This window comes from Neolamprologus multifasciatus, chromosome 1 (assembly GCF_963576455.1).
Source record: "Neolamprologus multifasciatus chromosome 1, fNeoMul1.2, whole genome shotgun sequence".
In the NCBI taxonomy this organism is placed as follows: Eukaryota; Metazoa; Chordata; class Actinopteri; order Cichliformes; family Cichlidae; genus Neolamprologus; species Neolamprologus multifasciatus.
The window spans coordinates 3,604,584-3,620,365 of NC_140439.1; the positions used below are offsets into that span (position 1 = coordinate 3,604,584).

General features: G+C 40.0%; 1 protein-coding gene and 1 long non-coding RNA gene across 4 annotated transcripts in view; one reads left to right on the top strand and one right to left on the bottom strand.

Moving 5' to 3' along the window:
• Nucleotides 1–14,755, bottom strand: part of LOC146525131 (uncharacterized) — a 286,848-nt gene extending 272,093 nt beyond the window's left edge. The window contains exons 1-6 of the long non-coding RNA XR_014874457.1: nt 14,223–14,755; nt 10,358–14,008; nt 8,637–10,198; nt 7,448–7,677; nt 7,311–7,393; nt 150–7,219 (exon numbers count right to left, since the gene is read on the bottom strand). This is a non-coding gene — a long non-coding RNA (uncharacterized LOC146525131). The remainder of the gene's footprint in view (nt 1–149; nt 7,220–7,310; nt 7,394–7,447; nt 7,678–8,636; nt 10,199–10,357; nt 14,009–14,222) is intronic.
• Nucleotides 628–7,004, top strand: LOC146525138 (uncharacterized). Of its 3 annotated transcripts, XM_085162021.1 has the most exons (5): nt 628–695; nt 1,003–1,063; nt 1,582–1,637; nt 4,846–4,890; nt 4,983–7,004. In XM_085162021.1, exons 4-5 carry the CDS (start codon nt 4,851–4,853, stop codon nt 6,017–6,019), a joined length of 1,077 nt encoding a protein of 358 aa, XP_085018147.1. In that variant the 5' UTR covers nt 628–695; nt 1,003–1,063; nt 1,582–1,637; nt 4,846–4,850; the 3' UTR covers nt 6,020–7,004. The 3 variants fall into 3 exon arrangements, with proteins under 3 accessions (XP_085018147.1, XP_085018138.1, XP_085018128.1); XM_085162012.1 differs by lacking the exon at nt 628–695 and having other exon boundaries at nt 1,017–1,063; nt 1,575–1,637; XM_085162002.1 differs by lacking the exons at nt 628–695; nt 1,003–1,063; nt 1,582–1,637 and adding an exon at nt 3,458–3,598.
• Nucleotides 14,756–15,782: the final 1,027 nt, after the last annotated feature.

The following is a 15,782-nucleotide window of genomic DNA, read 5'->3' on the forward strand; positions in this document are numbered from 1 at the left end:
ATTTTAAGTTTTACATTTTAAATATGCTATATAAAATTCAACGGGAGCAACAGGACGGTCAAATGTCGCTGATTCTACTACAGAGCAGGACGGGTTGTAGGGTAGCAAACATCGTGGGAAAACACAGTTTCAACACTGCAGGGGCGCACCTTGGACCAAGGGCAGGACACTTGCTATGAAAGGATGCTGAGAACCGCAGGTGAGGCCAAATCAAGAGAGGAAAAATCCGTGGAAAGCAAGTCCACAGACACGTTGCAGCAGGATAACAGGCACCTTTATGATACGTAGCTGCACAAAGTAATATGGAGGTGAAACAGGGGCGATTTTAGCCCATTTTTGAAAAATGAATCAAAGCACCCCCAAAGATTTTTTACTTTTTTTGACAATATTTGCTGTTTGTGGGACACACTACTAAAAATATAAAAAGCATACAGTACGTACTTGAGATGGAACATTTTAACAACAAAAGTATAGATAACCCCTCTCCCCTCCCAAAATGGTTTGTTCCAGCTCGCCTCTCCCCTGCTCTGGCGCCCTTTCTGCCAGAGCGATGGTGTCTGAGACGCAGCGGAGCGGAGGTGGAAGCGCCTGCCTTAAAACAGGACATATTAGCTGCATTTAACCCTGAGTTACTCTTTATATAGTTGGGTAGGAGTCAGACCATGTTTCTTTTTAGCTGAAAAACATTACACCAGGTAACCTGCTGTGTTGAAAACGTGTTTTCCGGCGATGTTTCTACCCTACAATCCGTCCTGCTCTGTAGTAAAATCATCAATACTTGACCGTCTTGTTGCTCCCATTGAAATGTATACAGCCTATTTAAAATCTAAAACTTAACATTATCTGTAGCCTGCTGTTGTTACCACTGTCCTGTTTGAAAAGGAGAGAAGCTGCTTATTTTGTCATATGTGCCGATATTAAACCCAAAGTACTTACTAGCTAACTGACTGGATTCCCATTAACCTTATAACTGCTGTTGTGTGTGTGTGTGTGTGTGTGCAGAGAGACAGCCAGGTTCATGATGGATATGAGGAAGTTTTTTCAAAAAAGGAGCCACATTCAGGTAAAAGTGTAAGATCAAATGATCCATCAATTAAGGATAATGTTGGATCAGTGTTTCAATATTTATATCCTTTATTAGATGTACATGTGGTTTGGTTATTTGCCTTTTGGTTGAAAGTAAACTGAGAGAGGACTTTTTTATTAGTGATCTTAATCTGTGGGGTGGCTGTAGCTCAGGTGGCAGAGCAGGTCAGCCACTAACCAGAAGGTCGGTGGTTCGATCCCAGGCTGCTCCAGTCTGCATGCCAAATATCCTTGGGCAAGATACTAACCCCGCGTTGCTCTCCGATGCATCCATCGGAGTGTGAATGTGTATGAATGGTAGACTAGACTTACTTAGCACTTAGGTCAGAAAAAAGTGCTTGTGTGATTGGGTGAATGAATTAGTTGTATAAAGCGCTTTGAGTGCTCAGACAGAGTAGAAAAGCGCTATATAAGAACAAGTCCATTTACCATTTAATAGTATTGTTTTTAATCTAATTGAATACAATCTATTTGTGTATGATTGTCAGTCCAAAGAGGGAGAGAGGAAAGAGGAGAACATGAGGAGAAAGTACAAGTTCAGGAAGAACCAGGTAAGAAAACAGACAGGGAACAGTGACAGGCACAACACAAACTGTTAAACTGGCAAAGAGAAAACTTTTTGAAGCTCAAGAGTGAGGCTGGTGCCATCCCAGATATGTTAACATTGTACAATCTTCTGGATAATCAGATCTTCACCACACTGAAAACTGTTATTCAGGTTGCCCTAACAAACCCAGTTAGCAGCTGTAGCTGTGAGAGGTCTTTTAGTGTCTTGAGTCAGCTCCATACCTGGCTGAGAAGGACCATGGGTCAAAGCAGACTCCAGCACCTGGCTGTGCTGCGAGTCTGCGACATAGGATAAAAGAAAAGAAAAACTCTGCAGAGCCATATTAGTATCTGCACTAAACATCTTTTCATACGTTGTACCAGAGGCCAAGGTGTCTCCATTTTTCTAATTTTTTAATAATATTTTGTACATTTCAAGGACTCTTCTATTTTTGGAGTGTATTTTTATGTATCTGTATTGTATTATACAAACACTTTAAAAGTGAATCTCTGTCCAGAAAATGCACTCAGTTTACTTTTTACTCACTGTGAGCATCATTCATTATTCTCCTCAGTAATTAAGGTTAGGATATGTTTTTTATTCCAATCCATTCTTCAGCATTTAAATAACCTTGATCAGATTTGATGGTTTTGTTACAGACTTTTCAAAAAAGTGTTTTGCTTTTCTTTCACAAATGTGGGATTAAATTGTGTTAAAATGTACAAAACAGTGATGTCATGTTTTGTGACGAGGACCCAGGCACAGACAGACTTGATGAATTTAAGAATCTCATGATTTAATAAAGAAATTTGCAGACTTACACAGAGATGGTAAAATTATGATGACTGATAATGGAGATGAAGACAACAGACGATGAGGACAGGGAGGAACAGAGGGAACTCGGGACAACTGGAGACATTTAAGGATGCAGGGACTGACAGAGACAGGGAAGAAGTCTCATCGTGACGAGTACAGTTTATCTTGCCTGGATGGGCAGCTCTCTGGGTGCTCAGCACCCCCAAAGCTCTGATCCTAGAATCGCCCCTGACACAGACATAGCAGGCTGGGAAAACCATAACTTGATTATTGTCTGTAGCCCACATGATTAAACACTTTAGTTACATAAAACATGTGAGTTTAGATTTTATCTACTGTATAGCCTGTATAGTAAATTAATATGTAGCCCAATAAGTATAAAATCCAGAAAGCTACACAACATGGGGCGGTTCATTTACAAACACAGGTCTAACTTGAGTTTCACACAGTTTTTATTAGAAAACAATCAAATTGTTAAATGCTTAAAGTACACAAACTGTCAGAAATCTGCACCGTCATGAACAGAAATTTAAAGCTAGCTTTTCGTGATTTGTTGATTAACCCTCCGAGGTCTAAAGCCCACGTTGTGCACATCAACATCACAGATTTGTACAAATAAAGTTGATAACAAAGACATGTTAAATATTAAGTTGCCATAGCGATGCCTCCAGGGAAAAATGAGGGAGCAGAGCAAGAATGAGACCATATCAGTGGATATATGTTTGATAACTTTGCCTAACAACCATAAAGAAATGTTTTATATTTTGTGTGTTATTGAGCTTTAATCCTGCATGAAGGCCCAGATGAATCTCTTAGAGTAGAACTTTACAGGAACTATTAGAATAAATAAAAATAATAACACATTGACTGCTTTAGTCTTTTAGATTCACTTCTGTCTGTTTTTTTTGTCTCCATTTAAAAGATATCAAACTCTGAGCAAAGAACTTGATGTAAAAAGAATCTCTGCACATTCCACAGTCTTTGCTGCTAAAGTGACATCACAGCATTTAAGCATGTTTTGAATGAAAACATCAGCATATGAACACAAAACTGAAGAGACACTGCAGCCGTATGAAAGCAGACCACTATTTAGTGACATTTCGACGTTTCCCTGAGGATTAACTGCTCTGTAATTTACCAAGAACTAAAGTAAGCTCAAATTTCAGTTTCTAAACTTAAGATCATTTACTTAAATATATAAAGCCTGATTTTCCTGCCTGCCAGGACAGTATTTATGTACTTTACATTGTGCAAGACTAGACTATATTTTCCATCATAGAGAGGATGATGTGGATCTATTATTCAGGAAAACAAATGAAGACTTAACTGATGTAATATTTGACAAATTATACATAAATGAGAAAATGTTCTTAATCATATCTGAGTGACAGAAGCTCTTTTTAACACGATTATTTCTGAGATTATTTTGTTCATTTAGGAAAATAGAAAAGACTTTTGTTCTCAAACAAACTATTAGAATTTCTGAGAAACTGAGGCTGCGTCCACATGTACACGGCTGTTTTTGAAAGCGCAGCTTTGTCTCTGCGTTTGGGCCTTTCGTCCACACCTAAACAGCAGATTGAGTCACTGAAAGGTGAGATTTTTAAAAACTCCTGCCAGGGTGGAGATTTTTGAAAATGACGTTTTTGTGTTTAGGTGTGGACGAGGAAAACGGACATTTACTCAGGCAATGTCAAAAGTGTGCGCCGCTGTTGACGCCACGCTGTGGCCACGTTTACATGAGATCAATTTCTACAATGGCGGATGTAGACAACATACTGTGTCTGTTAATCTTAGTATCTGCAGTTTTGACACGCTGACATATACACACACAGTTACTGTGCCTCCATTTAGAAACACAGAGGCATCAGACGTGGCTTCTACATTCAAAACAGTCGGTTTGGAATAAATGTAATTTAAAAAATGACATTTATGTTTGCTGTATGCATTTTGTCCATTCCAAAGTTGTGAGTCTGTTCCAGCCAAAAAGCTGTCTTTAGTTATTAACATTTGAAACGATGAAGGCACGTGAAAGTAACACAAAATTAGCTGCTTTTCCAGAAAAAGACAAAAACTTTTCAGAAGTACGTAAGGTTTTGTGAGGTTTTCCCACCCAGGCTTCTAGACTTCTGATTGGCCAACATTTCTACACGGTTAAGATTTGGCGTGTTCTTGACAGCGTTTCAGTTTGTTTTTAGCGTTTACATGTGGAAGAAGATATTTTCTCAAAACTGCACATGTGGACTGGATTTTTTTAAAACGAAAAAGGAAAACGTGCGTTTTCAAACATAGCCGTGTACGTTCGGACGCAGCCTGAAGTCATCACAAAAAAAGCAAATTCTCTGAACATTCTGAGTTGAGGTTTACTGATCATTGTTGTTTTGTGTTCCTTGTAGTCAAAATGAGTGGAATAGGAGATGGATTCCAAAATTACCGTAATGGTAAGCACATGTGCTCAGTCTTGAAATTGATGAAAAACAGATTTTCAGCAGATAGTTATGAATGCTAATTAAAAGATTAAATGATCTTGCAGGCCGGCAGGTTACCCCACAAAGGTCTTCAAGTGGAGATCAGGAACATGCTAATGAACCAGTTAACCAACCAGCTAATGATCCAGTTAATGAACCAGTTAATGGACCAGCTAACCAACCAGCTAACGAAGATATTGGTGGACTCCGGGGCTACATGGTCGATCTTTATCTTGCTCTCCGTGATATTGGTCGGAGGCTGGATGCGCTAATAGCTTCAGTATTGAATCAATATGACGATTACCTTTACGATGACAATTACAACAATGTCAACAATCGAAATATTAATGTGAGGGACAATAATGCCAATGCTGACAACAATGTCAACATTCAAAATATTAATGTGAGGGACAATAATGCCAATGTTGACAACAATGTCAACATTCAAAATGTTAATGTGAGGGACAATAATGCCAATGTTGACAACAATGAACAGCATGAGGATCATAATGCTGTTGTTGTTGGTGGCATTGAAAATGAGGATTCTGATGAGGCATTTGAAGACTGTGAGGATGTTCACCAGTACATCCCAGAAGAGGACCCTCAGCCAGGTGTTTCCAGGAGGAGGTCTAGAGAGATGGATGAAGAAGACGTGGAACCAAACAAAAGAATCAGATGGAGCGAGGAGTTTTCTGATGATGACTCTGAATTCTTCTCTGCTTCTGACACTGATAGCGTGGGCTGTCCTCATGCTGGTAATATTGCCGATGAGGACATCAATCAGCAGGTAACAGAAGAAGAGCCGCAGCCTGGTGGATCCACGAAAAGGTCCAGAGAGGAAGATGTTGATGAAGAAGGTCGTAATAGCAAAAAATCCAGGCTTGCACACTCTGATTCGGGGACCAGCTCAGCTGTGTACGACCACTCTGAGAGCAGCAGTGATGAACTTTTTGAAGATGCGCACGAAGAGCTTGACAACCATGAAGCTGGAGGCTCGAGGAAGCGTTCCCGAGAGGATTTTGAGGAAGAAGAGGAATGTTTGCCTGTGTGCAAATTTCGGAGGTGTTCAAATGAGTCCACCAGCAGCAGTGATGAAGACTAAGACTATTTCGACGGGTTTCTTCAGTATCCTTTTAGTAGGCTGATGGCCTACTCAGGTGACCCTGAATCCTCCATGCTGCAATAAGCTGGGCATACACTGTGCTGCGATTTTTTTCAGTCGCGTTATTCAGCTCCTGCTCAAACTGATTGACTCGCAGGGGTGAGAAGTTTGTGCCGTGGCTTGTGTCCAGATCACACGCCGCACCGCCGTTCTACTCCGTCTTTTCACTCTCATTTCTGCGTTTGCGCGTGCGCAGTGTGAGACGCTGCGGTGACACCCTCAGGACGACCGACAGGATTTCAAACAGGTTTGATTTTCTTACGAGCAAATGATTGATGATCGGGAGCTGGTCGTGAGGCGTTAATCGCTTCTTGTTACCCCATGTAGACGATGCACGACACACGATCAAGGCCAAACTCGGGACGATGCCCAAAACGGTCGCACGACTGAAAAATCGGCTCAAAATGGGCCAAAAATCGCACAGTGTATGCCCAGCATTAGGCTGCCGGGGGATTCCCATGATGCACTGGGTGCTTCTTCTTCACCCACTATGTTTAATAGACCTCTCTGCACTGAATGGTACTTGTTATTAACCTCTGGTTCTCTTCCACAGCATGTCTTTATCCTGTTTTCCTTGCCCCTCCCCAACCGGTCGCAGCAGATGGCCGCCCCTCCCTGAGCCTGGTTCTGCTGGAGGTTTCTTCCTGTTAAAAGGGAGTTTTTCCTTCCCACTGTCGCCAAAGTGCTTGCTCATAGGGGGTCATATGATTGTTGGGGTTTTCTTTGTAAGTATACCTTACAATATAAAGCGCCTTGAGGTGACTGTTGCTGTCATTTGGCGCTCTATAAATAAAATTTTAAAGCGCTTTGAGGGGTCCTGAAAAGTGCTTTACAATTTTATTTATAGATAATAAAATAAATTTATAGATAATAAATGCAATCCATCATTATTATTATTATTATTAAAATTGAATTAAAAATTGAATAGATGTCACTGTGATGATTTCTTCCCTCCATAGAAAGCTTAGACCCAAATGCAGATTCAATGCACATGGTTAAACTATTTATGAGACTTTGTTTAAAGAGAGCGAATGGAGAACGTGGCTCGAGCTAGGAGTGTCAGCAGAGAGCAGGAACCAGAGGAAAAGCTATCGAGAGACTGAACACCTGGCTCCTGATGGGAACAATCCAACGGGAATTCTGCAACAGAGGGAGAAGAAGTTGAAGTTGAAAGATTTACGCTGTGTCACATGAAAATATTCCTTTGCAGCATTTGATTAAAAATAATTACTTTGATTCCATCACATCTTAAATGAATAGTGCTGGACGGGTAAGGGAGTTTGAGGGTAGGATGAGTATATTGGCAGAGGAGACCTAAACACAGGGAAGCAGCAAGCCAGAACTGGAGCAGAGGTGAAGCCTAGTTACCACTGGAGATGGCAGAACAAACTGGCGAGGAGTAGCAGGCAGCGCTGGTTTAAGAAGCCCTCCTGCTGATTGTTTGCAGATGAGGCCCAGGTGAGATGCTGGAAACTCCACCTCTGAAGTGTAGACACAGTATCCCGATTCCAAGTGGAAAAGCCCCTCAGACACTTCCATGGTGCATGACAAGAAGGATGAGAAAGCATTCATTGTCCATCCGTCCGTCAGCGTAATGCCTAAAAGTTTATTCAGATGTAAATATATTACATTTTTAAATAAAGATCATCAGTGTTTTTAATGACACTGCATTTCATTCATGTGTCTCTATTGGACAGTGTTGTAGAAGTTACAGAAGACAGGAAGCAGTTCCAGCTTGGCCTGACGTTTGATCACTAGTGATGTGCGATACCACTGATTTCCTTTCCGATCCGATACCAAGTAAAATTCAGGATGGTATCGACGTTACTGATCCGATACTTTGCACAAAAACTTTACTCTTTTATTGTATCTCAAATTATAGCGTCATAATGATTACAGGACATCAGATTACTTGTTCTTATCACTTAATAATGCAGAGTTCATCATATAGAAATAAAAAAACTGAAGCTGTGCTATTTGAACATGTTGCCTGCCTGCAGCACTAAAGGACTCCGTGAGAGACATCTGTCTTGTAGCATCACCTGGCTGAATGATGGTCTCTTATACTGATGCTTCACAGAGGTTTTATTGGAAAGGTTTTTATTGAAACATTCAGTGAAGACACCGTAAGAGCTAGGAGCAAAACAAAACCAGCAATATTAATACCATAACATCAAAGGAAACAAATTTCTCCTGCTCACATATAGCATATACATCAAATTTACATCACTCAATTCATTATATCACCTCACTAACTTACAACTATACATAAAGGTCAAGGTTAACAACATAAACTCTATTAAACGACATTTTGATTGCATGTAACTTATTCCGTTAAAGGAAACATTAACAAACCTTGTGCCACTGTCAGCCAGGTACTAATTGGCAAAGGAAACGTACATATTTTTTCACTTTAAGGCACACTATTTACCATATCCTAAAAGAAACATTACTAACAGCCCTTTAACGGTTTTGCGCCAGTTTCCTGTTTCAAAATAAAAGCATGGATTTCAAAATAAAACCGAAGTGCCTTTCAAACAAACGTAAAAATTGACACCGCGCCAGATCCGCGGTCCCGAACCGTAGTAAGGAAACCTCTGGCAGTTACTTGAAAGTTCCGTAACTGGCTCGTAGCCGGCAACAGCTTACTATACAGGTCAACTCCGCTAGCAAAAAGATCGAAGGAGGCGTAGGAAACTGCTTCACCGAACTTTATTTCTTCTCCAAGGCACGAACACCGCGTACAGTGGGCTGAAACAGTCTACTCACAGCGAGCATCACAACTCTGGCTGTCGAGGGAGTTATTATATTCCTTTTATTTATTTCCTTTCCGTCTCTTCTGTAGCTAACCGTTACTTTTTCTTCTTCTCCGCTCTCTCTCCACACACCCACACACGGCAGTCCCGCTACACACATTCCAAAATACATTTCCCATCAGGCTTCACCCTTAAAGGGCCATGCCTGTAACAAGATATTTACCAAATTTAAAGGTCATTTACATGTCTCGCCCTAGCAGCACCTGTCCTTCTCCTCCTCTTCAGTTCGCCTCAAGCTCGTCATATTCTGTGATATGATTTACTCTGAGGTGTTTGACGAGGTTAGCGGTGTTGCCACAACACCTCACTTTCTTGCCACATGTATCGCAAACCACGTCTCGGCTGTTTGTGGATGTAAAACACGTGCACACATGACTCCAGTTACGCTCAGCCATTGTTGTGAGTGCGCACGCCAGAGGCTGCCACACATTTATACAGCCGTATTTCACACATGGCTATAAAAGGCGGGAGAGGGAGTAGTTCTTTCCAATGTAGACAATCCGAATGATCGTTTCTTTCCACTGTGTTCCTGTTTATGAAAAACTACAATTTTACCCAAAATGATTAAAATATCGATATTTTAATGTGGAAACCTTCTGTTTCCACATCTGGACTTTCTGTTGCTGCTGTGAAACTTTCTTTGAAGTGGCTCATCAAAGTTGTAATTGATAATCAATTCCCACACAATGTGAGAATCCAATCAATTTGTTTATCAGGGGAAAGGTGTGGTTTTTTTAGGACACAGGAGCCTAACATTAACCGGTTTAATCTTAGCTTATTTCCATAAGAAGAAAAACATACTGAGAAAGAGATCACCAAAATATACATGTACAAATGTGAAACGGTCATATGTAGTGTGAAAGAGCTATTTGACATCTTTAACCTCCTAGGACCTGCCGTCCACATATGTGGACATCGCATTTTGGTTTATTTAGACCAAAATACTCAATTTTGCTCTACAAGGGCCTGATATCCATTCACGGGGACATTATACTGCTACAGTTCTATCAAAATTTTAAATGAATATCCTCACATGTGGCTTCGATTTTTCATAAAAACAAAAATAAGGTAAAAAAAATAATCTGGTAATTCTTTGTTTTTACATTCATTGGACCCAATCAGCCCAAATATCAAAGACAAATTAAAAATGCATGCTGTGGAAGAGTTTGGGTCTTAGGAGGTTAAATTCAAAGTAATGTATAAATCCACTTACATAAAACATGAAAAGGCGGAGCAGCGATGCCCATCAGCCAGTGGATGATGGTGGGGCAAGATGGCAGCTTCCACAACATGACGCCAGCTCCTGTGTATTTTTAGTAGATAAATGATACGTTTATGACAATGTATCAATTGTTGGACGATGTAATTACACCTTAATTATGTAATTAGAAGCAAAAATGATTTTTTTTTAATCAAATCACCTCAAAAAATTACTGTCCTTACTTTCTAATTGATTCTTTACCTCTAAAAGGGGCGGCTGTGGCTCAGGAGGTGGAGCAGCTCATCTACTAATCAGATGGTTTTTGGGTCGATCCCTGGCTGCTCCAGACTGCGTGCTAACTGGCAAGACATTAACCCCAAGTCACTCTCTGATGAATGTGTGTGAATGTTAGATAGAAAGCACAGATAAAGGGCTTCTATGAACAGCTGTGAATGAGGCGACCTGTATAGAGCGCTTTGAATGTTCAGGTAGAAAAGCACTGTAAACATTTCTCTGTGTTGATTTCTTTTAGACCTCAAACATCACTCACCTTGTTGCAGGTTTCTTTATTAATGCTGAAAACTAATGATGTGCGGATCGATCCTGAAATATCGATTCCTCCGATACCAATCATTTATGTTCTAGAATCAATTCTCACATTAAAATATCGATATTTTAGTAATTTAGGGTAAGTTTGTAGTTTATCATTAACAGGAACACAGTGGAAAGAAACTATAACATTTGGATTGTCTACAGTCAAAGGAACTACTTCCTCTTCCGCCTTTCATAGTCATGTGCGAAATACGGCTGTATAAATGTCTCGCAGCCCCTTGGCGTGCGCGCTCACAACAATGGCTGAGCGTAGTTGGAGTCATGTGCGAACCTATTTTACCTCCACAAACACTGAGACGCGGTTTGCGATACGTGTGGCAAAAACGTGAGGTGTTGTGGCCACACTAGGGAGACATTCAAAAAGGTTGTTGTGTGGGGGGATAAATACATTTTACAGTGTTTATTTATCGGATAAAATACGTTAAATGTCCGGAAACAGCGGGGGTGTCCAAGTTCAGAGGCTGCTTCCACCTGAGGACCCGGCCTTCGCGGTCTGAAGAAAGACAGGTAGTACGTCACGAGCTCCCTCGGTGGAGTGAAACTGCCGTCTGCTCCTTGCTATCTAAAATATAACCGGGCGCTGACGTAAACTCTCGACCGTCTCACACTTCTGTTTAATCAGTTTTCTGTTTGACGTTTATTCAGCTGTGTGAAAACCCCGGAGGAACCCTCCTGAGGGATTAATAAAGATAAATTTAATTTAATCTAATCTAATAACTTTAATCTCAGCCAAACTGATTTACTCACGAACAAATAAAACACTAAAAAACCAAACAATAACATTTTAAGTTAGAAGTTTACACAGCTACATTCTCACCTGAAAATATATTAAAAGTTTTTTTTGCGACCCAGAAAGAGAAATAAGAGTAATATTAAAACTAAGCAGCTGCCGTCATTGTTGGAAACAAGTACTCTGATGTCCTGTAATCATTATGACGCTATAATTTGAGATACAATAAATAAAATAAGTTTTTGTACAAAGTATCGGATCAGTATCGTCGATACCTCCCTGAATATTACTTGGTATCGGATCGGAAAGGAAATCAGTGGTATCGCACATCACTACTGAAAACCCAGAAGGGAAACTGACCTTACTGCTTCCTTTAAGCATCTAGAAGCTGCTTGACATCTTTACAGATCTTTCTATATCTTTCAAAACTGTCTATTATATTTCTTTACAAATACATATTACATATTGTAATTTTGCTGTTAATTCATCTTTGCATCTGATAGAAGAATCCCTCCCTATTATGATTTCAGTTTCATCGCTGGACGAAGCTTCAAAGACTTTCATTCATGCCACCAGCATTCTCTATATCCAAACTATTGCGGCTCCTCCAGCCAGCGGCCGCGGCAGGCTCAACACGAGGACACAGATGACGCGCAACAGTAAACACATGAGATACACATCTGTACTATGTGCTACTTTTATTCCACATACAACTGTCCACTATACAAATCAGCACACGGGCTCAAACCATTACACAAATGCACAGACTGCACAAATAACTGCACCATGTACTATGCCAAATTACAACATTGGCCTGTTGCATAACTTAGTGCATAAGTTTACATAAACCATCAAGTTACAGTCAAAAATGCATCAAAATGATTCAAGCTGCGCTCAACAGAAGGTTTCGCCTCATGCTCACCCTCCCTTTCTGCTCATCAACATCAGGTGAGTGCAACCACATTTATCACCTAACACACCCATGAGTCACGCCCCACACCCGTGCACCAATACAGTGAGTGCATTTAAACCAACCCACTTAATCAATAAAGGAACAACTCATATGACTCCTACACAAACTACTGCCTAACACATAGATTAAGCTCGTCAAACATCTTTCTCATCAGTTCTTTGGAAACAACAGAATGACTTCAAGGCGTTGCCGTGCATTTGTGTATTATGTTGGGTTGCATGGTAGCAGGGGCGATTCTAGGATCAGAGCTTTGGGGGTGCTGAGCACCCAGAGAGCTGCTCAACCAGGCAAGGTAAACTGTACTCGTCACGATGAGACGTCTTCCCTGTCTCTGTCAGTCCCTGCATCCTTAAATGTCTCCAGTTGTCCCGAGTTCCCTCTGTTCCTCCCTGTCCTCATCGTCTGTTGTCTTCATCTCCATTATCAGTCATCATAATTTTACCATCTCTGTGTAAGTCTGCAAATTTCTTTATTAAATCATGAGATTCTTAAATTCATCAAGTCTGTCTGTGCCTGGGTCCTCGTCACAAAACATGACATCACTGTTTTGTACATTTTAACACAATTTAATCCCACATTTGTGAAAGAAAAGCAAAACACTTTTTTAAAGTCTGTAACAAAACCATCAAATCTGATCAAGGTTATTTAAATGCTGAAGAATGGATTGGAATAAAAAACATATCCTAACCTTAATTACTGAGGAGAATAATGAATGATGCTCACAGTGAGTAAAAAGTAAACTGAGTGCATTTTCTGGACAGAGATTCACTTTTAAAGTGTTTGTATAACACAATACAGATACATAAAAATACACTCCAAAAATAGAAGAGTCCTTGAAATGTACAAAATACTATTAAAAAATTAGAAAAATGGAGACACCTTGGCCTCTGGTACAACGTATGAAAAGATGTTTACTGCAGATACTAATATGGCTCTGCAGAGTTTTTCTTTTCTTTTATCCTATGTCGCAGACTCGCAGCACAGCCAGGTGCTGGAGTCTGCTTTGACCCATGGTCCTTCTCAGCCAGGTATGGAGCTGACTCAAGACACTAAAAGACCTCTCACAGCTACAGCTGCTAACTGGGTTTGTTAGGGCAACCTGAATAACAGTTTTCAGTGTGGGGAAGATCTGATTATCCAGAAGATTGTACAATGTTAACATATCTGGGATGGCACCAGCCTCACTCTTGAGCTTCAAAAAGTTTTCTCTTTGCCAGTTTAACAGTTTGTGTTGTGCCTGTCACTGTTCCCTGTCTGTTTTCTTACCTGGTTCTTCCTGAACTTGTACTGTCTCCTCATGTTCTCCTCTTTCCTCTCTCCCTCTTTGGACGGACAATCATACACAAATAGATTGTATTCAATTAGATTAAAAACAATACTATTAAGATCACTAATAAAAAAGTCCTCTCTCAGTTTACTTTTAACCAAAAGGCAAATAACCAAACCACATGAACATCTAATAAAGGATATAAATATTGAAACACTGATCCAACATTATCCTTTATTGACGGATCATTTGATCTTACACTTTTACCTGAATGTGGCTCCTTTTTTTTGAAAAAACTTCCTCATATCCATCATGAACCTGGCTGTCTCTCTGCACACACACACACACACACACACACACACACACACACACAACAGCAGTTATAAGGTTAATGGGAATCCAGTCAGTTAGCTAGTAAGTACTTTGGGTTTAATATCGGCACATATGACAAAATAAGCAGCTTCTCTCCTTTTCAAACAGGACAGTGGTAACAACAGCAGGCTACAGATAATGTTAAGTTTTAGATTTTAAATAGGCTGTATACATTTCAATGGGAGCAACAAGACGGTCAAGTATCGCTGATTTTACTACAGAGCAGGACGGATTGTAGGGTAGAAACATCGCCGGAAAACACGTTTTCAACACAGCAGGTTACCTGGTGTAATGTTTTTCAGCTAAAAAGAAACATGGTCTGACTCCTACCCAACTATATAAAGAGTAACTTGGGGTTAAATGCAGCTAATATGTCCTGTTTTAAGGCAGGCGCTTCCACCTCCGCTCCGCTGCGTCTCAGACACCATCGCTCTGGCAGAAAGGGCGCCAGAGCAGGGGAGAGGCGAGCTGGAACAAACCATTTTGGGAGGGGAGAGGGGTTATCTATACTTTTGTTGTTAAAATGTTCCATCTCGATTACGTACTGTATGCTTTTTATATTTTTAGTAGTGTGTCCCACAAACAACAACTATTGTCAAAAAAAGTAAGAAATCTTTGGGGGTGCTTTGATTCATTTTTGGGGGTGCTGAAGCACCCCCAAAAATGGGCTAAAATCGCCCCTGGATACGTTTATGGCAGACACTTGTAATTATAGTAATAAATCATCCAATCCTAAATTCTAAATAATTTTAAAGTTTACAGTTGCAGAGGACCAGACAAGCCCAACGTGATCTCATGGAATTTGGTATAAATGGCATTTCAAGCACATTTAGCATGTAATATCTATAAATTTTAAGCCAATTCTAAGGTTGACATCAAGTTTATTTCCTTGTGTGATATAATTAAATATGGTCTAAAAAGCGTGTAACTCTTGCATATGGCTTTATAAAGTAAGCTGTTAGCTATACTCTTTATTTTTGTTGTAAAATTGGGCATTAACATGGAAGTCTATGTGGATTTGGAGGTAATCTCAATTTTTGTCATTTTACTTTGGCCGTATTTTTCAGCCCTGAGGGTTGTTCCTTGTGTGTCACTAGTGTTTAGCATGTCTAAACTCACAGCTCTCATCAGCCGTGTTTTTGCTGCATTAGATGCTTGATTTCAGCTAAAAACAGAGACAGACATGGGCAGTAACCAGCTGGTTAAAAGTGTGGAACATGCAGCTGCCAAAAAACACGAACAACTTCTCTCAGGAGTTTAAATAAAACATAAAATAAAGAGGAAATTTGGCGCCTTGCACTTACCACTTTTGAATAAGTAAATGTGTGTGTTTGTACTCAATTTGTAACCAATGGTTAATAGCCAAAAGAGTTTTATTGATAAATGCAGAGTTAAGCAGATTAAAAAGGTTGCACACCTCTGTAGTCATTTTTAAAATAGCCAGTTGTATGTAACATTGGATACGTTACAGCATACTGGCTACATTATATGTATGTTTATATGTAATGTAAACGTATTGTTCTTACTGTTAGTCGCAAAAAAAAAAAAAACGATTATTAACTAGTTGCTACATCCTTTATCCAGTATGACCACTATTACTCCTCTGCACATATCCAAACCACCCTAACCTTACCTTACCGGTTGGGGGGAGAAAGTAAGAGAGGCAAGGTGATGACAATTTGAATTTTGTTGTTTTGATTTCTTGAAATACAGAAAGAAATCTGTTGAAATA